Source organism: Dasypus novemcinctus, chromosome 21 (genome assembly GCF_030445035.2).
Source record: "Dasypus novemcinctus isolate mDasNov1 chromosome 21, mDasNov1.1.hap2, whole genome shotgun sequence".
Lineage (NCBI taxonomy): Eukaryota > Metazoa > Chordata > Mammalia > Cingulata > Dasypodidae > Dasypus > Dasypus novemcinctus.
In genome coordinates, this window is record NC_080693.1 from 37,123,328 (window position 1) to 37,150,797 (window position 27,470).

General features: G+C 37.0%; 1 protein-coding gene and 1 pseudogene across 13 annotated transcripts in view; both read left to right on the plus strand.

Annotated features, from left to right (window-relative positions):
* NF1 (neurofibromin 1) overlaps positions 1-27,470 on the plus strand; it is a 298,008-nt gene that overhangs the window by 254,750 nt on the left and 15,788 nt on the right. For all 13 annotated transcript variants that reach the window (XM_058283832.2, XM_058283828.1, XM_058283823.2 and 10 more), the window contains 17 exons: positions 6,535-6,728; positions 8,030-8,170; positions 8,329-8,608; positions 9,038-9,252; positions 9,458-9,519; positions 9,695-9,809; positions 10,746-10,847; positions 12,760-12,900; positions 14,539-14,665; positions 18,340-18,471; positions 19,366-19,501; positions 20,655-20,812; positions 24,229-24,351; positions 24,734-24,864; positions 25,056-25,156; positions 26,295-26,437; positions 26,805-26,851. In XM_058283832.2, coding sequence (XP_058139815.1) covers positions 6,535-6,728; positions 8,030-8,170; positions 8,329-8,608; positions 9,038-9,252; positions 9,458-9,519; positions 9,695-9,809; positions 10,746-10,847; positions 12,760-12,900; positions 14,539-14,665; positions 18,340-18,471; positions 19,366-19,501; positions 20,655-20,812; positions 24,229-24,351; positions 24,734-24,864; positions 25,056-25,156; positions 26,295-26,437; positions 26,805-26,851 — 2,348 coding nt within the window. The remainder of the gene's footprint in view (positions 1-6,534; positions 6,729-8,029; positions 8,171-8,328; positions 8,609-9,037; positions 9,253-9,457; positions 9,520-9,694; positions 9,810-10,745; positions 10,848-12,759; positions 12,901-14,538; positions 14,666-18,339; positions 18,472-19,365; positions 19,502-20,654; positions 20,813-24,228; positions 24,352-24,733; positions 24,865-25,055; positions 25,157-26,294; positions 26,438-26,804; positions 26,852-27,470) is intronic.
* Positions 484-3,865, plus strand: LOC111766357 (myosin phosphatase Rho-interacting protein-like; annotated as a pseudogene).

Below are 27,470 nucleotides of genomic sequence, written 5' to 3' on the forward strand. Positions count from 1 at the left end.
TGGTAGACCACAATGAGCAATCCATCAGATATTTGATAATAAAAGCAAAGAGGCAAGGTTTGGGTACCTTACATGTCTATAAACCACTTACAAAGTATGTCTCTCACCATGTTTCAGTTTAATTAGCTCATCATTTCTCTTAGCAGAAAATTCCAGTTGAGTAGCAAGTAAAGTATCCTTGTTAGCTCCTTTATTTTAGAGAAATAGTAATTTTCTCTTTTCTTCAGGTTTGAACTGTGATTTCATTTACACTCACAGTTCACGAAGAATGCAGTGGCATGTAATACAAGTTCCAGAGTCAACCTCTGAACTCAGTTTTAATAAATGTAAAAAATTTAATGTCTATTCTTTTCACCTGTCTATCTTCATACCCTGTATGATGTATATGTTGCTCTTCTTCCAGCTTATTTCCTGATGTTTTCTTCCCTTTCCTTTCTCTCCCCACAATGCGTAAAACATTATTTTTTCTGCATTCAAACACATTTTTAAAATAGTTCTGTCTTAGCTGATGGAAAGTTTTCACAATTCATTGAAACAAGGCCACTATATATATGAAGATATGTAGGCTATAACCCTAACAAGAAAATGTGAGATTGATTTTTAAAAAAGGAAAGTACGAAGCTTTAATGAGAGATATTAATATAAAAATTATTTGAGTGAATGGATAGGCATATTGTGTTCCTGGATGACCAGTTTTTCCCAGATTAATTTACAAATTAAAGTAATCCCTTCAAATAGCTAGGATTTGAGGATTGAGGATTCTAAATCATACTTGAAAATATAGGAATAGATAAGAATATATTGAGGGAAGCGGCTGAGGCTCCATCAGATGAGCTCCCATCTACCATATGGGAAGCCCTCGGTTCGTGTTCCGGGGCCTCCTTGTGAAGGCAGGCTTACCCTCACTCTGCAGAGCACTGCCTGGCCCACAGACACCGCGGAGTGCCACCAGACCCACAGATGTTGCAGAGAGCCAACTCAGCAAGGTGACACAACAAAAAGATGGGAGATAAGTGAGAACACAGAAGAGCCCACAGCAAATGGACACAGAGAGCAGACAGCAAGCAATCTGCAAGGGGGGGAGGGAAATAAAAATAAATACAGACACAGAAGCATGTACAGCGAATGGACACAGAGAGCAGACAGCACACAAAAAAGCAGCAAGGGTGAGTGGGGGTTTAAAAAAAGAATATATTGAAAGAAAAATAAGATAGACTTGCTATATCATCTGAACACATTATAATGGTACAGTAATGAAAATATGAGTGTTCAGAATCAGCAATCAGTTCAGTGGAAGAGAAACAGATTGATAAATGTTTCAAAATGATGAGGGGAAGATTAAATCATTTAACAAATGAACTTGGGAAATGGATTAAGTTGGACCTCATCTTCAGCACATGATACCATAAAAAGTTCTAGCTATATTTGAGTTGAATGTAAAACTGGAACCATTTTTTTTTTTAAGCCAGTAAATATTGAATTGGTTTCTGGATGAGAACTCTTGAAGCAAAAAAAGTGATACAAGGAAACATCAAGGAAATGGTGAGCAGCTTTTACTACATAAAACTTCAAAACATCTATACTTCAAAAAGAAAACAAAAGTAAAATATAAAGGAAAATTTAGGAAATATAGTTGCAGCTAATATAAGAAAAGATTACTATCTTTAATTATAAAATATTCTTATAGATTAAGTTAAAAAACAACAGGGACATGCAGATCTTGCTTTTAAAATATTTATACTTTAAGAAGTTCATTAATAAAATCAAAAGAAATGCAAATAGAAAGAAAAAGATGGCATTCAACTATCAAACTGGCAAAGGTTAAAAAAAAAATTACTCGGTGCTGATGGCCTATGGAATGCGAATGGGAAATTTTTCTAGAAAGCAGGTCAGAAGTAGTTATCAGCATCCTTAAGAATGTTTGCGACTTGGACAGGAAGATCAACTTGTCCACATGCTACATCATCACCAAATACCTGGTTCAGATTCACACAAAGGAGGGTGTGTTCACCCTCTCAGCTGTGACATGTGGGTTCTAGCATAGAAACACATCTACCTGGCCACCGCTCCTGATATGAGGAGCTCCTTGCCAGAGGAAAAGAACAAGAGCAACTCCTCTTTGGAGAAGAGCCTAAGGCCAAGTGAGAAGCAGGAGGTGGGCCTAGGGGAGCAGGAGACCAGTCAGAGCAGAAGCTGTGCCTGGGAGCAGAGGCAGGAGGGGCACTCCAAGACCATTGATTGGACCAAGTTCTGCCACATCCAGCAGGCCTTCACTCAGAAGAGAGCCAGTCCTGGGGCAGAGCCTGGTCACCCCAAGGTGCAGAGCCCAGGGAATTGGAATGGGAGCTTATGTGGTGGCGGGAGGAGTATTGCAAGTGCTTTGGGATGCTGGGTTTCCCAGATGAGCTAAGCGTGGATGACACAGGCCTATGGATGGATGTCGACTGGAGCCCTGGCCTGCCAGTGACCACAGACCTCAGGGCATCAAGCATCCATATGGAGATCAAGCGGTGATGGCACCAGGTATAGACCACACCTCTCTGGGAATCAATTGCCCCTTTGCATCTGCCTTGCAAGGGTGGAAGCAACCTGCTCTCCTCACATACACTGACCTCTTTGCTGGAGAAGGAATTAGAACAGAACCAGGAGGAACAGAACTGGCTACTCCAGGACCAGGGTACATGGGTCTGGACCAGAAACAGAGTGAGGATTTGCAGCAATGGTGTAAACCTACTAGAAGGTGATAGAAGACCTGAAGACACAGCACCAGCAGCATAACTGGAGAAACTGAGCAAGGAGAAGGACTGGCTCCTGGCTAAGGAAATGGCAGCTATGATCAAAGCCATCAAAGCGATGAAGAACACCTCCTGGGAGGAGATGGAATGTGAGCTGGAAAAGAGCCAGTGTTCCCAGATCAGCAACTTCAATTAGCCCATTGATGTGCTGAGGTGGCCGTACCTGGAGAAGCTGCAGTCAGTACGGCAGGAGCTGGAGGTACCGTCAGAGCAGTACTAGCAGAATTGCCTGGAGAACACCCATCTGGCCTGGGCGCTAGGGCCTACTGGCAGGCCCTGCAGCACTGCCAGAGGAGAACCAGGAGCTCAACACCCACAACTAGGAGTTAAATAACACCCTTGCCACAGAGGTCACCCTGTTGCAGGCCCTGCTGACTGAGGACGCTGGCAGGGAGGCTATCGATTCACCTCTCCCATCGGGCAAAGTCATCTGCCTAAGAGCTTGAGGTCTTATTGGGATTAAGAAAATGGAAATACAGTACCTTAAGAGGAAACGAGCTCTCTCAAAGATGAGCTGCAGACTGCATTGAGGGACAAGTACGCCAGTGATAAGTACAAAGACATCTACACCAAGCTTAGTATTGTGAAGGCAAAGGCAGACAGTGACATCAGAAGCTTGAAAAAGCAACAAAGGAAGCCCTGGGTGAAAAGTACCCTGAAAACACACCGTCAGGATATGGTATAATGAAATCTAAAAGCAAACCTGTGGGGAGCAAGTAGCTCAGTGGTTGAGCACCTACTTCTCATTTTTGAGGTCCCAGGTTCAATCCTAGTACCTCCTAAAAATAAATTAAAAAATAAAAATAAAAGCAACCCTGACTTCTTGAAGAAAGACAGGTCCCATGTCAGCTGACAACTGAGAAAGATCAAATCAGAGTCCGTAATTGAGCAGGTCTCATGGGATAATTAAAATGAGCCCAATTTCAGGTCCCCTACCTTAGTCAGAACAAAGGCCTGACCATGCAGGAGCACTTGAAGCTCTTTGAATCCAGGAACTTGAAGAAAGACTAGCCATCCTACCCAGCGTGAACTCTCCGGCTTGTGGCAGCACAACCTGAGTGCTGCTTTCTGTCTGTACCTATATTATAGTTATTGTTATTGTCATTAACTATGGGTTTGGATTCATGATAGACTGGTTTAGGGTTGTTCATGCCATTCCCTGCCATGTCAATCCTGCACTGGTTTTTTTGTTTGTTTTTAGGAGGTACCGGGATCCAGACCCAGGGCCTCCCATGTGAGAAGCAGACACTCAACTGCTTGAGCCATATCCACTCTAAGAATTAATATTAAGATATTTACCATAGCATTTTTTTAATTTAGATTTTTAATTGAGGGATATCTTACCTGTAAAGTGCCCAATCTTAAGTGAACTGTTTGGTGATTTTACATGTGAATATTATCTTGTAGCCATCACCAAAATCAAAATATGTAACAGTTATAGCATCTAGAAGACTCCCCTCTCAGTCAGTAGCACCCCCTATGAAGGGTAACTACTATTGTAACCACTATAGATTTCTTTTGCCTATTTTTTAATTTCACATGACATTATTTATAATAGAAAAAAATAGGAACAGTCAAAAAATCAATAATGAACTAAGTTGTAGGATATCCATATAATTGGCATTAACATGAAGCCATTAAAATGTTTGGGGGACTCTGCGGGGAGTGTGTTTTTTGTATCTTTTTATAGGTCTGAATTATTTCAAAATAAAGTTAAAAAATGTTTTCACTTTAAAGATTCTTAATGAATACAAATATCTCAGCTTAATGTTTAATGAAAAAATATTCAGTACAGGGTTCCTGAATAGGCAAAGCCTCTTAAAAAAACAAAAAGAACAACAGAGTTGGAGGATTCATGCTTCCCAATTTTAAAACTTAATACAAAGCTACAGTGGTCAAAACAGCATGGTACTTTCACAAAGACAGATATATAGACCAGTGGAATCAAAAGTTCAGAAATAGACCCTCATACCTATTACCAGTTGACTTTTGACAAGGGTGCCAAGTCCACTCAATCGGGAAAGAATAGTCTTTTCAACAAATGGTCTGGGAAACTGGATATCCATATGCAGAAGCATGAAGGGGGGTCCCCTGTCTCATACTGTCTATAAAAATTAACTCAAAATATATCAAAATCCTAACTATAAGAACCAGGATTATAAATCTCCTAGAAGAAAACATAGGGAAAGCATCTTTACTACCTTGTATTAGGCACTGATTTCTTAGACCTTAAACCAAAAGCACAAGCAACAAAAGAAAATATAAAGAAATAGAACCTCATCAAAATTTAAAACTTTTGCTCATCAGAGGTCTACGTCAAGAAAGTAAAAAGACAACCAACAAAACAGAAAATATTTGGAAACCACAAATCTGGTAAGGTTTTAATGTCCAGAATTTATAAAGAAATCCTACAACTAAACAATAAAAAAAAGAACCCAATTTAAAAATGGGCAAAAGACTTGAATAGATATTTCTCCAAAGAAGATATATAAAGGGCCAAAAGACACATGAGAATATGTTCGACATCATTAGCCATTAGGGAAATGCAAATCAAAACCACAGTGAGATACCACTTCATATCCCACTAGAGTCGCTACTATTTAAGAAATGAAAAATGTATTGGAGAGAATGTGGAGAAACAGGAACACTCATTGCTTGCTGGTGGGAATGTAAAATGGTACAGCGCTGTGGAAGTCTGGCAGTTCCTCAGAAAAGTTAAATATAGAATTAGCATATGACCCAGCAATCCCATTTCTAGGTATATATCCAAAGGAGTTGAAAGAGGGACTTGAACAGATATTTGCACACCAATGTCCATAGCACCATTATTGATAATTGCCAAAAGATGGAAGCAACCAAAGAATCCATCAAGAGAGAATGGATAAGAAACTATATACATATAATGGAATATTATGCAGCCATGAAATGGAACAAAGTTCTGATGCATGTGAATACATAGATAAACATTGAAGATACCATTTTGAATTAAATAAGCCAAACACAAAAGGACAAATATATGATCTCACTGATATGAAATAATTAGAATAAGCAAATTCATAAAGTCAGACACTTGATTACAGATTACCAGGGACTGTGGAGTTAAAGCTTAATTGCTACAAAATATCTTTTGGGGGTATTGGAAAATTGGTGATAGTAGCACGACATTGTGAATGTAATTACCACTGAATTACATATCTGAATGTGGTTAAAGGGTACAGTTTTAAGTTGTGTACATGTTACTAAAGTAAAAAATTTTAATCAGTACAAAACTGCAAATACAGTGTATTCCTTATGGGGGGTGGGTAATGCAGGTTTTCTGTGCATATACTCACACATAAGTGTACATTATCTCTATGTAGATTTGAAAGCCTGAGGAAAGTGGGGTGATACACCTATATATATTAATGTCAGTTTCAGTTGATAAAACTTTTTGTCAGGTTTTCAGTGATTACCACTTATTCCTTTTACAACTAAGGAAATGATTAAAAGAGGGGAAATAAAACAAAAACTTTAAAATAGGCTTACTGGCTTTTAAAATTACTTTCTTCAAGGCTTATTACCCTTCTTCTCTACCTCTCTTTTGAATAATATATTTGCCAAATCTCTTTTCTCCAGGCCTGATTCTAGGTAATGGTCCTTACGTTTTACCTTTTTTTTAATCCTTTATTTTTTAAAATACTCATTGATATAATTTTCACTGACCATCTTTGCTAATAGTGTTTCCCCCCTCTCCCCCCAGGTATTGAGTTGAAACATCTTTGTTTGGAATATATGACTCCATGGCTGTCAAATCTAGTCCGTTTTTGTAAGCACAATGATGATGCCAAACGACAAAGAGTTACTGCTATTCTTGATAAACTGATAACAATGACCATAAATGAGAAACAGATGTACCCATCTATTCAAGCAAAAATATGGGGGAGCCTTGGACAGGTATAGAGTTTTTTCAAATAGTGATCTGGTACCTGCTTTGTACAAAGCACTGTGCTAGGCATTAAGGATATAACTGTAGAAAAGACAGTCTCCTTCAAAAAGTATGCAAACACACACCCAGCTCTTGATCTGGTTCAAAATTGTAAAGGTCTAATGCATATCTCAGAGCTAGAGAAAAGATTGGTTATTTTAGCCTTTTCCATGATACAGTTATATGCAATTTAACTATAGAACTCTGATGTTGTTTCTAATAAATAACATATTATAGCTACACACTGTTTCTAGTAAATAGCATTTTATAATTTATCTACACACTGTGAGGGTCAATGTTTCTTATTAGTGATATTTGGGACACGTTTCATAATTCTAGCATAAGAATGTCAGTATTAAAATATAAGGTCTAATATTTCATTTTTTATCTGATAAGAATTAGGCATTTTGTTTCTTGAAAATAATCATTTAAGGAAGCAAGGCCTTAACTACCATAATGCTGTGAATCCTCCAAATAATTTTAAATGACTTTGGGCCAGTTTTATATCCCTAGAAAACTTATCTCAGTACTTGAAGTCACTCCCTATATTTTAAATGATTGTGTTTTATATTATTCATACATTAGTCTTAGAAAAGCACAGGGAGATGCTTTGCAAATGGATGAAGATAGTATATAGACAGAAATTGAAATTTTGAATCTGAGTCTCAGTCTCTCAAGGAAGCAAGTGAATATCCTCATTCTTATCTCAATAGTTGATGATAAATTTTATTTGCTGGCTAATCTCTTAATAAAACCTGATACTTTGGAGGCCTTGAGGTTAAATAGAATTTCCTTGCTGATTGGGCTTATTGAGTATTTTCAAATTAAAAATTAAATTGGTAGACTGGTTAAAACATAAGTTTAGGGAAACGGACTTGGCCCAGTGGTTAGGGCGTCCGTCTACCACATGGGAGGTCCATGGTTCAAACCCCGGGCCTCCTTGACCCGTGTGGAGCTGGCCCATGCGCAGTGCTGATGAGCGCAAGGAGTGCCCTGCCACGCAGGGGTGTCCCCGCGTAGGGGAGCCTCACGCGCAAGGAGTGCGCCCCCTAAGGAGAGCCGTCCAGCGCGGAGGAAAGTGCAGCCTGCCCAGGAATGGCGCCGCCCACACTTCCCGTGCTGCTGACAACAAGAGAAGCAGACAAAGAAACAAGACGAAGCAAATAGACACAGAGAACAGACAACCGGGGGAGGGGGGGAATTAAATAAAATAAATAAATCTTTTAAAAAAAAAAACAAAAACATAAGTTTATTTTCCCTCTTCCACTAGATTACAGATCTGCTTGATGTTGTCTTAGACAGTTTCATCAAAACCAGTGCAACAGGTGGCTTAGGATCAATAAAAGCTGAGGTGATGGCAGATACTGCTGTAGCTTTGGCTTCTGGAAATGTTAAATTGGTTTCAAGCAAGGTAATCTCTTTTCCTTCTGGACTATGGCATGATATATTAGCCTTTTATCAACTAACAGGAGGGTTTTTTGTTTTGTAATTTGTCATTTTAAAGTTAAAGTGCAATTAATTTTGTTTTATCCCCACATTTTGTTAAAAAAAAAATCTGCTTCTTTCCAGGTTATTGGAAGGATGTGCAAAATCATTGACAAGACATGCTTATCTCCAACTCCTACTTTAGAACAACATCTTATGTGGGATGATATTGCTATTTTAGCACGCTACATGCTGATGCTGTCGTTCAACAATTCCCTCGATGTGGCAGCTCACCTTCCCTACCTCTTCCATGTTGTTACTTTCTTAGTAGCCACAGGTCCACTCTCTCTTAGAGCTTCCACACATGGATTGGTCATTAATATCATTCACTCTCTGTGTACTTGTTCTCAGCTTCATTTTAGTGGTAAGTTCCAGGAAAGTAATTTAGGTTTTACCACCTCCTTTCTCCATTTATTTTGTATCACCTGATTGGCATTAATTGTGATACAAGGTACTTATTTAAGTCTGCATTAATGATATGAAATATAATCAAAATGGAAAAGAATAATTTATTTGGCTGTGGCATAGGTTTTCTGTGAACATTTGTCTGTAGACTCTCATAGTTGTCACAAGCTAAAAAGTCAGCATCAGTAGAATGTTGCATTACTAGCACTAATTTATAGATAAATGGAGCTAAAGCAATAAACATTACTATAATGTACTTAAGGGTTTTATTTAGGGAACATGAATATGTAATTTGAAAATTCATATTTTCTAAGTTCAAAGTGAAACACTTTAGAATTAAAAAATGAGTATCTTCAAAGTCTTTACTTGTTCCTTTTTTCTTTTACAGAAGAGACTAAGCAAGTTTTAAGGCTCAGTTTGACAGAGTTCTCATTACCCAAATTTTACTTGCTGTTTGGCATTAGCAAAGTCAAGTCAGCTGCCGTCATTGCCTTCCGATCCAGTTACCGGGACAGGTCATTCTCTCCTGGCTCCTATGAGAGGGAGACTTTTGCTTTGACATCCTTGGAAACAGTCACAGAAGCTTTGTTGGAGATCATGGAGGTATATATGGCAAAATGATAGAAACTAAATTAAATCATTTTCATTCCACTTGTACTATAGAGAAGAAATATTGGTTTATTCTGTTCTTTTGCACTTAATGCTTAAAAAAAAACTTTCATGAAACATGTTTATTGGTAACATATGTCATTTATATTTGTTTCTGTAAGCATTTATGAACATAAATATATTCAGAATATTTTTTTAGGCATGTATGAGAGATATTCCTACATGCAAGTGGCTGGATCAATGGACAGAACTGGCACAAAGGTATGTCCCAAATTAAGAATAAATTGTAAAATTACCTATATTGTTGAAAAGATAGATATTACTGCATAACCAAATTTTGATTTATTATTTAATGTGTGTGTGTGTGTGTGTGTGTGTGTGTATATATATATAAACACAAAAGTTTTCATAAACTGTTTGGATCTTTTAATTGCAGATTTGCGTTCCAATATAATCCGTCCCTGCAACCAAGAGCTCTTGTTGTCTTTGGCTGTATTAGTAAACGAGTATCTCATGGACAGATAAAACAAATTATCCGTATTCTTAGCAAGGTACCTCTCCCCTTTCCCCTGACTCAGTATTTCGTGGTTCCCAAGTTGTGTAGCACATCTTCCATTTTTCTAAAGGACATTTAAATTTGAATTTAATGTTACTTACTGAACCTTTTAAGAATAGGTTTTTATTATTTTTTTAATTAAAATTCTTATTTATTTCTCTCCCCCTCCCCACCCCCCTACCCCCCGCCCCATTGTCTGCTCTCTCTGTCCATTTGCTACATTGTCTTTTCTGTCTGCTTGTATTCTTGTCAGTGGCACCAGGAATCTGTGTCTCTTTTTGTTGTGTCATCTTGCTGCATCAGGTCTCCGTATGTGCGGTGCCACTCCTGGGCAGGCTGCACTTGCTTCGCGCTGCGCGGCTCTCCTTATGGGGTGTACTCCTTGCACGTGGGGCTCCCCTACACCAGGGCACCCCTGCATGGCTCACCTCCTTACGCACATCAACACTGCACATAGGCCAGCTCATCACATGCGTCAGGAGACCCTGGGTTTGAACCCTGGACCTCCTATGTGGTAGGCGGACACTCTATCCATTGAGCCAAATCCACTTCCCTGTTATTATTCTTTGACGTGAAGAAACTTTCTCCACAGAAGATTTCTTAAAAAAAAAATAAGTGTTGTTCCTTTTGCTAAGCAGGAACCTTTAATATTTTATCAGTTTTCAAAAATTTATTCATATTGTGAGACTATAGCATATATTATATGACTTGTAATTACTATAATAATGCCTGATTTATAGGAATATTAAAAAATAAGAACCAAAATGTGCATTGAGCTAGCCACCAAGATCACCATAGTGTTGAAAATAATTCTAGCTCTTATTAAGTAAGTAAATATTCCTAAACTGATTTTGAGATTCAATTAACTAGTTTCAGGTTAATGTTTTATTTCAATGAAAGTAAAATAAAAAATTTTGTTTCTCCAAAATAGGCACTTGAGAGTTGTTTAAAAGGACCTGATACTTACAACAGTCAAGTTCTGATAGAAGCTACAGTGATAGCATTAACCAAATTACAGCCACTTCTTAATAAGGTAATTACTGTATAGAAAATGAGTGCATTTATTTTGGGTGTCAGTTTTAAACGTTATTTTCTTTCAGAGAGTTTAGGAAAAAAAATATGGATTAAGAAAAAATTATTTAGAAAAAGCTATAGTTAAAATAAAACCTCTTGTCATAAAGTATCACTCTCAAAGAAACACAGATTCCCGGTGTCACTAATAAGGATAGAAGCGGTCACAGAAGAACACACAGCGAATAGACAGAGAGAACAGACAACTGGGGTGGGGGGAGGGGGAGAAATAAATTTAAAATCTTTAAAAATATAAAGTATCACTCTGAAGTATTTACATTAAAGGAAGAATAAGTAAGGATTACATTCTCAAGTAATTGTAAGTTATAATTTCATCAGTGCAAAAGAAAGGAACATACTCTTAATTCTTTTATCCTATTAGTCATCATTGGGCATCTGCTAATGTGCCATTTACTGTTTTAGGCATAATAGATGCAGTGCTAAACAAAGCTAATAAAATTCACCACCCTCATGTAGCTTACTTTCCGAAATGGTGTGTGGCGTTTGGGGGTTGGTTATATAATTAACAAAGTAGGTAAAATACATAGTATATTAGTTAGTGGTTATTACTATAGAGAAATGTAAAAGCATGGAAAAATATACTGATCATCAAAAGAGTTTGGGCACTAAATGAAGATAATATTCAAAAGGAATAAAATGACGCAGCCACTGTTTTCAAAAGGTCTGAGCTCATCTCAGCTGTGTTACATTGAGTGGATCATTTAACATATTAAACATCATATTTCCACACTGATAAAGTGAATAAACTAGATAATGGCAAGTACTCTCTTCCAGTTTTAAAGTTGTGTAATTCTATGAATTTGAGTATGAAGAAATGCTAGACTTGAAAGAAATTACAGAAAAATAAATACCTATTATGTTCCTGGTATTGAATTAATGTTCTACAAACATCCTAATCCTAAATTGCACAAAATGGTTTCCTCATCCCCATTTTATAAGTAAAAAAATGAAGCTTATAAAGTCTAAGTAACTTGCCCTTGTCACTTACCTAATAAAAGTAACTTGCCAATGTCACTTACCTAATAAAAGACAAACTAAGATTCTAATCCAAGGCTGTCTAACTGAAGTCCATGTATTTTCCCATATACCACACTATTAAATGAGGGTTAATGAAAAATATTTTTAGTTCAGAGTAGCAAGAGGTTACTATACTGGTAAGATTGATTAAAAAAATTGAAAGGGTAGAGTTTAAAGATAAAGAAGTAGGTAGGATTTAATATAGAAAGATAGATTAGGGGATGCTTTGAGTAGCAAAGATACAGCAGTAGGATTGCATAGGAATGCTGGGACAATGGAGAGACAGTGAACAAACCATTCTAATTGTAGAGGAACATTTCAGGAGAGGAATGGGAGAGAAGATTGTAAAGATTGGGTAGAATTAATCTCACAATAGTAACTTTCTTCAGAGAGGAGTTTAGAAACATACCTATAAATTTTAAAGCAGACAAATAATATGACAAAAACAGGACTTAGAGCATTCTGGTGGTAGTGTACACAGTGGATTGGAGTAGGGAGAAATTGTAGAAGTTTAGCATGGTATAGTGTCATTAACAATTAGAAAGAATTGACAGACACAAAAGAGACAATTCTGGAACAATCAACAAAACCTGTTAACTGGATTTGGGAATCAAGGAACAGGGATAAATCAAAGGAGATGCTGAGATTCTCAGCATCAGTGTTTTTGGTTATAGTCATAGAAAAGATGAAGAGCTTACCCATATATTTACCTTTCCCAAAAGAGAACACATGAATAATTTGGGGGAAAAACATACTTCACTTTATACTGCAGTGTACTTTGAACGAGATTATTTCATGATTTATCTTACTAATTTAGAACATGTCTCCTTTGCCAGGACTCCCCTCTACACAGAGCCCTTTTTTGGGTAGCTGTGGCAGTGTTGCAGCTTGATGAAGTCAACTTGTATTCAGCAGGGACTGCACTTCTTGAACAAAACCTGCACACCTTGGACAGTCTCCGGATATTCAATGACAAGGTAAATAAGCTTTTCCTTGGATAATTTACATTTGGAACTCCTCCCCCTTATATTGTTGTTTATTTTAACTTAAAAGAGGTCCATGACTTAACTAGGAATTTCTGGAAATATACCACTTACTGTGAGTGTAGTTCCTTACCAGCTCATAAAAAATTTTTAAACTTTAATATTTTCTATATAAAAATAGAAAACAGGGGAGCAACTGTAGCTCAGTGGTTTGAATGCATGCTTCCCATGTATGAAGTTCTGGGTTCAATCCCCAGAACCTCTTTTTAAAAAAAAAAAAAGAAAACAGTACTGGCCAATTCTAGTCAACCGAATGGGGACAAATAATGCTGAATATTAGTAATAGCTTCCATGCCAGGCCCTATGCTAAGCACTGTATATTCGTTATTTTTAGTTTCATAACACTAAGGAAGATTAGCACTCTCCATTCCCCATTACATATATGAATAAACAGTCTAAAAATGAACTTATTTTTATTGAATACCGGTACTTAAAAGTAGGTATAATTAGAAGCAGGAGGATGGGGAGTCTAAATGGAACATTAGGACACTTAATTTTATTAGTTTTTTTTGCTTTGCCAAATCTCACTTTAAAACATACAGTTAGCACTCCTTGACATTTATCAGACTTGTTTAAGGTTGGATTTTAGTTCATGGAGAAAAAAGGAGGAGATAAAACAATATAAAATTATGTGCCTTTTGTGTTTGGGGAATAATGGGAAGAATCCAGAAAGAAAAGAAAAGGGATTTTTTTAGAGACAGATATGTGCATATAAACAGATTTGCTTGAAGTGATATTAACTGAGTTTTGAGTAGAAAGAAACAAAGGGAGAATTAGGGGTATGTTAAGTGTGAAGGTACTAGGTCTAACCTTTACTTTACCAGCTGTGGTGTGGAACCAGAAGAGCTGCAGTTCTGAGACGTATGGAAACAAAATTTGGGCGGAAGAAACCTAGCAGTTCCTCTATTTGATTTTTTTCCTCAGGCATCTGTTTTACAAAGTAGAAAGGGATAAAGAAATTAAGTTTCTTGTCCATGTTCGTGCACCTGGTTTGGGACTAGAACCCCTCTTTCCTAATTCCCATTGCTCTTTCCCAAGGCTGTCTCCGAACAGTGGCGGTCAGGGAGATGTCTAGCTATTGGCTATTTATATATTAAGAATACTTGTAAACGAGATGTTTATATATCAGGAATATCTACATTGATATCTTCATTGCCAGAGCAGCCCAGTGGCTGAAACTAATATTGACTCCAGTGCCCCCAGGATACCAGGAATCAGATTTAAGGAAACTTTGTTCGAAGTCACCAGGATGTAAATTGACAGTGGTTTATTTTGCATTTTAAATCAAAGCTATCTCATCCATGACCTGTCATCTAAGTTATCATCATCTTAGTATTTATATGCTTGACTGTCTTGTACTGATAATTAATTTGTAGTACCTTAAATGTTCTTCTACGGTTTTCTGTAGTCATCTGAAAACAGTGTCTCAACTTGAAAGAGTTACTTGGTTCATCAGTTTGTTGAACTATCTATTGTTAGTTTGTCGAACACAAAGGAAAACCAAGAACTAATCCTTTAAGGAAAACTCCTGTGTCAACCGCATCATCCATTTCATGATTGTGTGTTTAACAGAGTCCTGAGGAAGTATTTATGGCAATACGGAATCCTCTGGAATGGCACTGCAAGCAAATGGATCACTTTGTTGGACTCAATTTCAACTCTAACTTTAACTTTGCACTGGTTGGACACCTCTTAAAAGGTAGCAGGATTGTGTTTAAATATTTTTATGAAATAGTATCAGGAAGGTAGAAGTAATTAAATCTATTTTGAAATAAATTAACCCATATGTCTTACTTTAAATGCAAACTTTATCCATCTTACTGAGTTACATTTTGTTCAGTATGTATTTTATTTTATTTTATTTTTTAAAGATTTATTTATTTATTTCCCCCCCCCCCCCACCCCAGTTGTCTGTTCTCTCTATTTGCTGCGTCTTCTTTGTCCGCTTCTGTTGTTGTCAGCAGCATGGGAATCTGTGTTTCTTTTTGTTGCATCATCTTGCTGTGTCAGCTCTCCGTGTGTGCGGCACCATTCCTGGGCAGGCTGCAATTTCTTTTTGCGCTGGGCGTCTCTCCTTTCGGGGTGCACTCCTTGCACGTGGGACTCCCCTACGCGAGGGACACCCCAGCGTGGCACGGCACTCCTTGCGTGCATCAGCACTGCGCGTGGGCCAGCTTCACACAGGTCAGGGAGGCCCGGGGTTTGAACCACGGACCTCCCATGTGGTAGACGGACGCCCTAACCACTGGGCCAAGTCCGCCACCAGTATGTATTTTAATAGAGCCTGATTTCCAAATCAGTTATCAGATTTCCTTTTGGAAAAAAAGCAAGAGTTGATTCTCAGTAAAATATCTAAGTACTGAACTGTCTAATAGTCATATTATTAGTGACAGTGTAAGTAGCACAAACAAGACAGACTGGAAATCATTGTTATTTCAGTAAATTAGATTATGTTATCTTAGAGATTTGATCACTGATTTTCTTCAATTTTGATCATTTCCATTATTTTATACTGTAGAACCTCACCTTTATCTTACCCCCATTTTTTGTGTGTGTGAGGTAACCCCAAATTACTTTGTTGTGCATAGCCAGCTATCCCTCAGAGCCAGCTTCTCAGCCTGCCATTAATCTTCAGGCTGACTTCACTGCATGTTAGCTTTGGTGTGTTAATGCGGGACAGCCATGTTACCAAGGACAGCATATAGTGCTGGACAGGGCAAGAGGAGTAGGCCTTGGAATAAGAAGGTGGCATGAACCAAGACTTGATAGAGACTCACACTAAAGCTTATGTCTGTAGTTTTGTATCTTAGGCTTAAGAAGGTCATGGAGGTTCCCCCATCATTACCTGATATATATACACACACACATAAAGCCACCATGATGAGTATATATATTTTATTTTACCACTTCATAAACCCATAAAATTTCTACCAAGAATATAACAGTTTAAATCTCTAAGGTGCTCTTAGTATATACCAAAATAATTGAAAGCCGGGACTCGAACAGATAACCTGTACACCAGTGTTTGTATAGCATCATCATTCACAATAGCCAACAGTGTTCATCAGCAGATGAATGGATAAACAAAATGTGTTTGTATCCATACAATGGAATATTATTCAGCCATAAAGTGGAATGAAGTGGATGAACAATGTGGATGAACCTGGAAGATATCATGTTGAGTGAAATAAGCCAGACACAAAAAGACAAATATTGTATGACCTTGCTTATATGAAATACCTAGAATAATCAAATTCATAGAGACAGATAGTAGAGTGCAGGTTACCACTGCCAGGGGATGAAGGCGAAAGGCGAAATTCTGGCTTAACTGTACAGTTTCTACTGGAGGTGATGAAAAATTTGGGGTAATGTTGGTGATATTCACAACATATCACCATATTGTAACACAATATTGTGAATGTAATTAATATCGCTGAATTATACCTTGAAAGTAGTATAAAATGATAAATCTTGAGTTGTATATATGTTACTACAATAAAAAGCTTAAAATTTTTAAAAAATCTCTAGCATGAATAGGAGTTACTCAAAAGATATTTAACTTACTACAGCATACCAAGAACAGGAATTGCAACTGACTGATAAGGTGCTTGGTTATTCTGTATTTCTAAAAGAATACCAGATATTTTCAGTGTTCAGATATCCTATTTTAAAATCAAGAAGTATTAATATTTAAAATGAGCTGAACTAACCTCTAATCAACCCTGTTATTTGAGTCATAGAGCACATACTTCCCATATGAGTATTTTCCTTTTAATTAAAAAAAAAAATAAGCTTTTTCCTTTTTCTTTTTTTTTTTTTTGAGATACCCATGAATGAACCCAGGACCTTGTATGTGGGAAGCCGGCATTCAACCACAAAATCACATCAGCTCCCCTGCGTTAGCTCCCCTATTTGTTTTGCTTATTGTTTATTTTTGTTTGTTTGTTTTTTGGGAGGCACCAGGTATTGAACCCGGGACCTCCCATGTGGGAAGCAGGTGCTCAACAGCCTGAGCCACATCTGCTCCCCTAAACTTTTTTTTTTTTAAGATTTATTTATTTACTTTATTTTTCTTTATTTATCCTCCTGCCCCCAAATGGTTCTCTCATCTGTCTGCTCATTGCTTGCTCTTCTTCTCCAGTAGGCACCAGGAACCAAACCCAGAACCTCCCACGTGAGAGGCGAGTGCCCAATGGCCTGAGCCATCTCCGTTCTCCACGGGCTGTGGCATCTATCCCGTTGCAGTGGGGGCAGTGTCTGCTTGTCTTCTTTTAAGAGGCACTGGGACCTGAACCTGGGACCTCCCATGTGGTGGGTGGGAGCCCAACTGGTGAGCCGCATCCACTTCCACCCTAAGCTGTTTTTAAAATAAATCTAAATAAATAAATAAATAAATAAATTCTTGGGGAGTGGATGTGGCGCAAACAGTTGAGCACCTGGGAGGTCCCAGGTTCAGTTTCCAGTGCCTCCTGAAAAAAAGACAAAAAACAAACAAATAAAACAAACCAAAAAACCAACTCAGGGAAGCTGATGTGGCTTGGTGGTTGAATGCTGGCTTCCTATATAAGATCCTGGATTCAATCCCCAGCCTCTGATGCCGCACATGCAAAAAACAACTTAAGGTAAACTCCAATACAAAGATTTTCTTTTCTTTAAAAAAAAAAAAAAAGGGAAACGGACTTTGGCCCAGTGGTTAGGGCGTCCGCCTACCACATGGGAGGCCCGTGGTTCAAGCCCCGGGCCTCCTTGACCCGTGTGGAGCTGGCCCATGCGCAGTGCTGATGCGCGCAAGGAGTGCCGTGCCACGCAGGATGTCCCCGCGTAGGGGAGCCCCACGCGCAAGGAGTGCACCCATAAGGAGAGCCGCCCAGCGCGAAGGAGGGAGCAGCCTGCCGAGGAATGGCGCCGCCCACACTTCCCGTGCCGCTGACGACAACAGAAGCGGACAAAGAAACAAGACGCAGCAAATAGACACAGTGAACAGACAACCGGGGGAGGGGAGGGGAATTAAATAAATAAAATAAATCTTTAAAAAAAATTAAAAAAAATTTTAAAAATCCCTGGACTGGTTTGAGGAATGGAAGATCTAAAACACTTATCCTTCCTAATTTTCTTCTCTTTGAGGCACCTTAGGATTCTAGGGAACATTATTCTACCCTACCCATTGTTGGTACTTAATCATATATGTATTTAGAGAATTATTCACATATGTATGTTTTATCTTCCTAAATGTCAATTCTTGGTGGCAGGAGTTATCCCTTACACTTCCTTTATATGTTCCTTCAGTGCCTTGCAAAGTTGCTGGTCACAGAATAAGAACACAACAAATACTTGTTAAAAGAATGAATTAACTTCTTATTTGTTTGTTTGTAGGGTACAGGCATCCTTCTCCTGCTATTGTTGCAAGAACAGTCAGAATTTTGCATACACTGCTAACTCTGGTTAACAAACATAGAAAATGTGACAAATTTGAGGTGAATACCCAGAGCGTGGCTTATTTAGCAGGTAAAAATACAAAATAGACAAAATTAGTCTTACCACATCTATATCTGTTCCCAAAAAGGTACAAATACCAAGAGGTCCTATAAGCTGACTGCTTGGCCAGGTAGAACATACAGCCCAGTCCTGTGTTGTTGTTTGCCAGAGAGAATTTATGAAAGAATTTACATTAAAATCTGAAAAGTGTTCCCTTGGTCATGTTTGGATTAAGAAACTACAGTGACTCCTGTTGTCTGTCAAAATGTGACCCCCTCAACCTAGAATCCTAGGCCCTTAGCAACTCTTCTGATTTTTCCACTTTCTTTAAATTTTGTAAGCCTTATTTTTTATTACTGCTCCAAACAGATGCACTATTTAAAGCTAGTCTACTTACAATCTCCTACAAGTGACTTTCTGACTCTATAATATTCATTTCTTATGCCATTTGTTCTACCTGGAATATCAGCCCCTATCCTGCCATTCCATTAAACTTCCTTATTTGCTCTTACCTGATTTTGTGTTTGTCTACTCAGCAACACTTAGCACTTATGTATAATATATTTCTTTAATATAGTCATTTGATAGTAAGTGACTTCAGGTTGTGGCAACTTCTTTATTTGAATCATTTGACCTTAGGTAAATCATTTAGCACTGCAGCGCCATTTTTCCTCATCTGAGAAATGGACTTAGTAAAACTTGTCCTGGTTATTAAATTTCTTTGTGTATTTCATGTTTATATATGGTTCAGAATAGACTATTAAACTCTTTAATGTAAGCAAATCTAACTTCACAGTCTCTAGGGCTCTCCACATATGCATTTACCTGCTATTATCATCTTTAGGAGACTCTTAAGTGTATCTTGTTTTTAAGTCACACTTGTGATTTGTTAAATTTTTAAATCTGTCTTCTTATTTCTTTTAGCCTTACTCACAGTGTCAGAGGAGGTTCGAAGTCGCTGCAGCCTAAAACATAGAAAGTCTCTGCTGCTTACTGATATCTCAATGGAGAATGTTCCTATGGATACATATCCTATTCATCATGGTGACCCAAGCTATAGGTAAGTAGACTTGTTCTCCCATAATTATAATCAGGTTTCAACTTTCTATGCTACTGGAGGCAAATTGTAGAGTAATCTTGAGGGTAATGTAGAGGAGAATCTAGAGATAACCTAGGAAGAATGTGTAAATCAAAAACTCATTTTACAAGTTGTAGCACTTCATACGTGTTAATAATATGAAAGTTATCATTTTTGTTAGTCTTAACTGGGCTAGTGTGAACATTAGTTTGCCTCTCATAAGCACACACCAGTTGAATAATGAGAAGAGATGATCTTAAAGTACTGGGTTGCAAGAAAGGATCTGGTAAAAAAAACTTAACATGAAATATAATGAACATATCTATGCCAAGACATTTGTATTTACTCGTATCACACTAGAGCTATTAAAAATTTTTCTATGGTACAAATTTAGATAAGATAATCAAATTATATCCACTGTTGTACTTGGTCTTAGAGGGTACATTTTTCAGTGTAACATAGAGAACTTACATGAAAAGCTCCCTGATTATGGTATTATTTGAGTGTTTTTCTATATTTTCAATTAAATGAATGTATCTTTAAGTTTAGATACAATGTTGAACATAGAAAGGTAATATATTTGTAAAGCATGTATCATTGAATTTATCAAAATCCCATTGTTTTTTTTTTTACAAAAAGTTTTCAACAATTTCTCACTGAGATTTTAACAGGGTGTACAGAAGAGTTTCCAGGCATACTTAATTTTGGATAGTCCTTTTCTTTTGTCTTTAACATGATTATATTTGTTTGAAATTTGCCCTTTTTGCTGTGGATGGGGAAAAGTGCGTTAGCCTGTTTTCCCATGTCAAAATGTAAATTCAGGTTGTTTTTCTTGGTTTTTAAACCAAGAATACAGTTGACTATTTAGACTTGATTTGCCCTAATTAAAAAAAAAAAATCATTGCAGTACAACTCCGTCGAGCATTCAGTGAATATTATGTACATTATACTGCAGCAAGATTATCAATACTTCTTGGGGATACACTAAGCATTTGTACCCTAAAGTCCTTTAAAGTGCTGTTTTAAAATTAATTCGTTGCTCTTACTGGGAAATGTAACAGACACTCGGGAGGGGCAAGCAGTGCCTTTGTTGGTCACCTTGTTAATTAATTCTTCTCTTATTTAAATCTCTCAGGACACTCAAGGAGAATCAACCATGGTCCTCTCCTAAAGGTTCTGAAGGGTACCTTGCAGCCACTTATCCAACCGTGGGTCAAACCAGTCCACGAGCAAGGAAATCCATGAGCTTGGACATGGGACAGCCTTCCCAGGCTAACACTAAGAAGTTGCTTGGTTAGTTTGTTGTGTAGAATTTTCTCTTCCTCCCTCCCTCCCTCCTCCTTCCTTCCCTCCCTTCCTTCCCTCCCTTCCTTCCCCTTCTCTCCCTTCCTTCCCTCCTTCCCTTCCTTGCCTTTCTTCCTTCCCTTCCTCCCTTTCCTGGAAAATTATTTCAAAGTGTTCAAGATACCAGACTTTTCTGTTTTAATCCATCAGTTAATCCATGTCCATTTAAGATAGAAGAATAGTGATGGGGTCTTGAAAGTCTTTTCTCAATTCTTAGACTAAATGCTATGGCTCTCTGCCAGACAGCAGAGAAATGGGAGTTGGGGAGACAACAGATGCCTACAAGTAAGGAAGAGTCTTGCTGTGCTCAGAAACAGGGCCTTTAATGATATATTTCCAAAGTAATCATCTCAGAGCAAAATACATCAATATGGTATGAAGCTGTAATAGTTCTATTTGTCATCTTTTCTTTGAAAAGACAAAAAGGTAAGATAATGTATTTTTATAATACTGTAAGATAATATGACTCTTGAAAGTTAAGGTTGTTCAATTACATCATCATTTGTCAATGAGAAGTATACCTAAAATGTTGCGAAACCCTTTTCCTTTTCATTAACTGAAAGTTAATGAAAGTGCCCACTGATCCCACCTCACCACTCAGAAATTGCAAAGGTGCCCCTGTACTCCTTTGGATAAAGTTTTAATTGTTCCTGGAATACAATGGGATCAGTATGGCTAACACTGGCTCAGTGTGTTTCAGTTGTCCATACAAGCATATCTGAGTATGTTTAGGAATTGAGACAATTTTCATATTCATAAGGAAAGCAATGAGCAGTCAGTGAACTGTGAAATAACCTGTCAGTAAACCATGAAAGAAAATAGAAGCCACGAATGTTAATCACTATTACTAGTCACATAGTTCTGTTATCTTTTGTTCGAGTTCCCTTCCATTAATATTTTGACATAAATAATCTAGGAGTTTCCTGCCTACCTGATGTTTTGTAATTCTATATTTTCATGTCAAGGAGATTGTAGATGAAAAACTAACCTCAGATAAAATGCAGTATTGATTTCATTCAACCCATGTGCTAGTTAAAAAAAAAAAGATATGGTCTCTGCCCTGGAAGAGCTCACAGTTTGGTCACTGAGACTCATCAGTTTATTATTAAAGTAATATGGGTAGTCTTCTTTGGACAGGGATCTAGGGAACAGAGAGGAAGTTTGAGCTGGGTCTTGAAGACTTAGTAGATGACACAGGAAAAGGAAGGGCACTAAAGAGAGGGAAGAATAGCATAAAAAAGAAGAAGTCAAGAAAAACAACCAGCACATATAGTAAGACATTAGTTGTAACTACATCTAGGATCATAGAGAATGGGGTAGGAAATGTAGGATTGGAAGTAGATTGTGCAAGACCCTATATATTTATCATTATCCAGCAGAGATCCTTAAGCAGGGGAGGGACATAAACAAATTTTATTTTTAGGAAAATTTTCCTGGCAACAATGTGGAGAAATAGGAAGAGATTTTTAGCATAGGGGACCAATAAAGAGATTGTTGCAGCAGTCCAGGCAAAAAAATGGCATAGGTCTGCACTAAGGCAAGAGTAGTGGGAAAAGTAATGGAGAAGAGGAAGCAGGTTTGAGATAGTTTTCTAGAGAAGAGTGGACAAGACTTAGTGTCTAGACTGATTGGGATAAGTGGGGAGGGAGAAAGCTGTGAAGGATATTAGAAGGTTCTAGCTTCAAAAACTGGGATAGCGATTCCATTCATAAAGATCAGGACTAATATATTTGCAGTAGAGGATAAATTAATTCTTGAGATCCTCTAAGGATATCTAGGAGTATACATCCAAGAGATAAATGGAAGGATGTATCTGGAATTCAGAAAGAGAGATGTAAAGAAGTGGTATATTTTGAATTCACTAACACTTCGATAGTTGTCACTGGGAGTGGAAGGATATCTCCCAGGAAGAATGTATAGAGTAAAATTAAAAGGAAGCATAAGAAAGGTAGGAAAACTAAACATATAGACAGGGTGCCCTGATATCGTGCAGTATGAAAAGTACATACCAGTTGTTGGAAAATGAGTTTTTAATCTAGTCGTTAATTAGGTCCCTAGCCGTGTAACCTCAAGGTCAGTCACTCAATTGCTTCCTCAGCTACAAGTGCATGAAATGATCAGGTTGGACTAGATCCTTCTGGGATGTTAAGTTATTTGGTCTTGATATTTATTACTTGATTATATATTCATTAGTATTAATATTTGAGGTTAGTAAAACATTTTTCTTAGGTGTTCAATTGTCAGATTTTATTATTGTCTTCAATTCTGGCTTTTTAAAAAATAATACTATCAAAAGTATTCCAAATTCTTGGAGTTGTATCAAGAAATTACCATCTTTGAATATGAAGAACAATAATACATAAGTTCCAAAAATCTGATTTAAATACATTTAACTTAAATAAGAGGAAGTTATTTAAAATTATTGTAATGTACAATTAGAGAAACTCAAAGCCAAGTAGGAGAAGTACTACTTACTATTTTGAAGCATCTCAATGTATCTATTCCATAGTACTTCTAAGCACACAAATATTTCTTCAAAGCTTTAAGAATTAAAATCAAACTTTGACTTTGCCCCATTTGGAAGTTTCTCATATGTTAATAACTAATCATGGCATCAGCAAAATTTCTTAAATTGAAAATGCCATTCAGACGTAGTTCATCTTTGCTACTGAACAGTGCATATCCCTATATTTATTATCAACAATTGTGCTTTTTTTTTTTTTTTTAAATATTTATTTATTTATTTAATTTCCCCCCCTCCCCTGGTTGTCTGTTCTTGGTGTCTATTTGCTGCGTCTTGTTTCTTTGTCCGCTTCTGTTGTCGTCAGCGGCACGGGAAGTGTGGGCGGCGCCATTCCTGGGCAGGCTGCTCTTTCTTTTCACGCCGGGCGGCCTTCCTCACGGGCACTCTCCTTGCGCGCGGGGGACACCCTTGCTTGGCACGGCACTCCTTGCGCGCATCAGCGCTGCGCATGGCCAGCTCCACATGGGTCAAGGAGGCCCGGGGTTTGAACCGCGGACCTCCCATATGGTAGACGGACGCCCTAACCACTGGGCCAAAGTCCGTTTCCCAACAATTGTGCTTTTTGATAATTTGGTTTACCTCCAGTTTAATGAATGTAATTTCAGTTTAATATGGATCAGTAAGGTACATCCTTTCCTGAAATAGAAAGCTGTGTGGCCAGGCTCCTTTGGGAAGATGGAGAATAAAGGGGAAAAAATCTGCTCTGGGGATATGTTTGAGCTTCCTTTCGGTCCTTAAGTGAAAACTTAAACACTTTACATCCAAGTGTTCTCTTTTAATATATTCCTAATCACAGACACTGTAGTTAATAACCTCCGTATTCTGTAACTTTTGTTTATAGGAACAAGGAAAAGTTTTGATCACTTAATATCAGATACAAAAGCTCCTAAAAGGCAAGAAATGGAATCGGGGATCACAACACCCCCCAAAATGAGGAGAGTAGCAGAAACTGATTATGAAATGGGTGAGAAACAAAGTTAATAATTGATATAAATCATTGAAATGAATTGGTAGATTACATTAAAGCCATGTTTACTCTCCAACCATTTCTTAGAATCTTTAGGGTAAATATAAAAACTTGCTCTTTTTTTTGAAAGATAAGCTATACAGTCCTTAAAATGACAGTTATCCTGGAATCTGTATAAAAAGTCATCATAAATATAAATTATACAATAATGTAAACAGCCAAATTTTTTGTATAGGTAAATAGTCACCCTATGATGTTTGTGTGTACTCAAAAGCTATTGCGTTTTTAGCAGTAAACATCAAAATATGATAGGTAAAGTGGTATACAACATGTATATTCAATTGGTACAGCTTACTGTGTAATCCATATCTTACTGCAGAAACTCAAAGGATTTCCTCATCACAACAGCACCCGCATTTACGTAAAGTTTCAGTCTCTGAATCAAATGTTCTCTTGGATGAAGAAGTACTTACGGATCCAAAAATCCAAGCCCTCCTTCTTACTGTTCTAGTAAGATTTTTTTGCTTTTTGAAGGTTGTTGTTTGTTTTTTCCTTCTAAGTGTTTATTCCAGTCTACTCTTAGAAGGCCCTTAAATATTAAAAATGTGAAAAGAAGACAGTCTGCTGCTTCTCACCAAAATAAATTATAATTCAATCACAAAGTAAAAATGTTGTTTGTTTACTTTTTTGCATCTTCGCAGGCTACCCTGGTAAAATATACCACGGATGAATTTGATCAACGAATCCTTTATGAATACTTAGCAGAAGCCAGTGTTGTTTTCCCCAAAGTTTTTCCAGTTGTGTAAGTATCTCCTTTTGATTTTCATTAACCTTTGTACCTGTCTTGAAGTCATATGCTTCATAAACTCTTTGGGGAAGGTTAAACTCTTTGGGGAAGGTATTGGCCCAGTCAATACTTCCTATATTCACTGTTTGTGGAGAGGAGAAAATGAAATGGTGTGATGGTGATTTTAGGTTAGAGATAGTGGGTTAATGGTAGCTAAGACTAGTTTTGGCCTATTGGGTGAAACATTTTTTTATCCTGTTGATTTTTTAAATGGTATTGATGAGTATTGTTCATTTCTTCACTTAGGAGCAAATTGTTAGACTGCTATATCTAAACTAGCATAACTATGTTGGTTTCTTTTTTCAGTAGAGCATTCCTATTTATCTACAGCTAATTGAAAACAAAATTCATTTATTTTGGATGTGAATTTTATTCTTTATTAAGGGCTAAAATAATATCAGTCTCAAAATGTTGTTCAGATCTAAATAACCTAAATAAACCTGGGAAATTCTATTCCTGATCTAAGCCTTCTTTGTAATGCCAATATTTCCTTATTTTGGGTTAATCTCATTTTAAAGTTTCAGAATTTTAAATAGTTAGCTCTCAGTTATTTTTATTAGTAGAATATAACTGGATTAGAAATTATTCATTTCTTCTTATGTTGAATTGCATTGTATATTCCACTCCCTCCATATTAATTTTGCTTTCCTTACTCAATCTGATTCAGCATTTATTAAGCACTGATTAATATTAAATTTAGTTTTAACTCCTACATTAACAGGTAATTGAAAGAAAATAGTCCTATGACATGTTAAGTGGCAAACAGAAGCCAACCTTGTCTTGAGCCAAAATTCACCAAATGTAGTGAAATGTTATTATATAACAGTATTGGTGTTTTTTTTTTCCTTTTTACCATTTTCCCCTCATGACCAAAAACAAAACAAAAGACAAACTGAAAATGCAAACACACACATACACACATTCATTATAGAAAATTTGGAAAACATAGAAAAGTATCAGAAAATTAAAAGCATGCATCTCTCCTAATTTTGTCACATTGCTCTGAGGAATATTAAAATATGCTTTCAAGTGTATATTTCATTTAATTTTCTTCTAAAAATGTTTTTTTTCCTTGTTGGCTTTTATTTTTTAGGCACAATTTGTTGGACTCTAAGATTAACACCCTGTTGTCATTGTGCCAAGATCCAAATTTATTAAATCCGATCCATGGAATTGTGCAGAGTGTGGTGTACCATGAGGAATCCCCACCACAATATCAAACATCTTACCTGCAAAGTAAATAAATATATAGGGAGAAGGATGATTGATGACTTCACTATGTCTACACTGTTTTAGAATGCACTGACTGCAGAATTCTTTGAGGGATAGGGTTCTTTAGGCTTCTCTCTTTATATGCCGTTTTCAGAGTCTTCTAATTATCAGATATTATCAGTTACCTGGTATCTGATTGACAGCTTTCTTTTTTATTAAAATGGGGTTTTATATTGATATTTTAAGTAAGTTTTAGTCTGTTTTGAACATTCCAGTGAAAATATTTTCAGTGTATGCATAGATTTTAGGTGTTATAAACTATACAGTTTAATTTCTGTTAAGCTTTAAAAATGTCATGCTTGTTATAAGAGTAACATTTGATTTGTTGCAGGTTTTGGTTTTAATGGCTTGTGGCGCTTTGCAGGACCCTTTTCAAAGGTAAGAAATGCATTTTGCTCTGTTGCCACTGACAAAACGAAAGTTTATATCTGCATAAGTATGCCTGCTTTAAGAGTACACAATATGTGGGAAACCAAAATAAATGCATATGTTATTTTATCAAAAAATTTTCTCCACAAGCTTCTTCCTAAAAAGGCAGCACCTTTAGTATGTTTAAAGTATATATTAGTTTTTACAAAAAGTAACTCAAATTAGGCTTAATTACTCAGGAAAGGAACAATAATAAACCTCTAATAATAAACCTCTGTAAAACTTTTCTGCCTGCAGTCCTTCATGTATTTGATAATCTCAGTGCACACACATTTAAAGTATCTTGCAACTAGTAAGGAGCATTACCTATGGTTTAAAATCTATCTCATGAAAGCATTTTCCTTCCAACCTCTTGGATTAGTCATTCCTCTCTGGATATATCCTCATTTGCTCCCATTCAGTTTGTTCTTTGAGTTGCATTAGTTCATATACTGCTGCATAAATATTTTTAATTCTTTTCTCTGTATATGGTCTCTCTAAATTGATAGAGGTTCCTTGAAGGCAGGACTTCTGGTTCTTCCCCCCCCAGTTCCCAGCCCATATTTCTAGATATAGGGCATGCTAAATC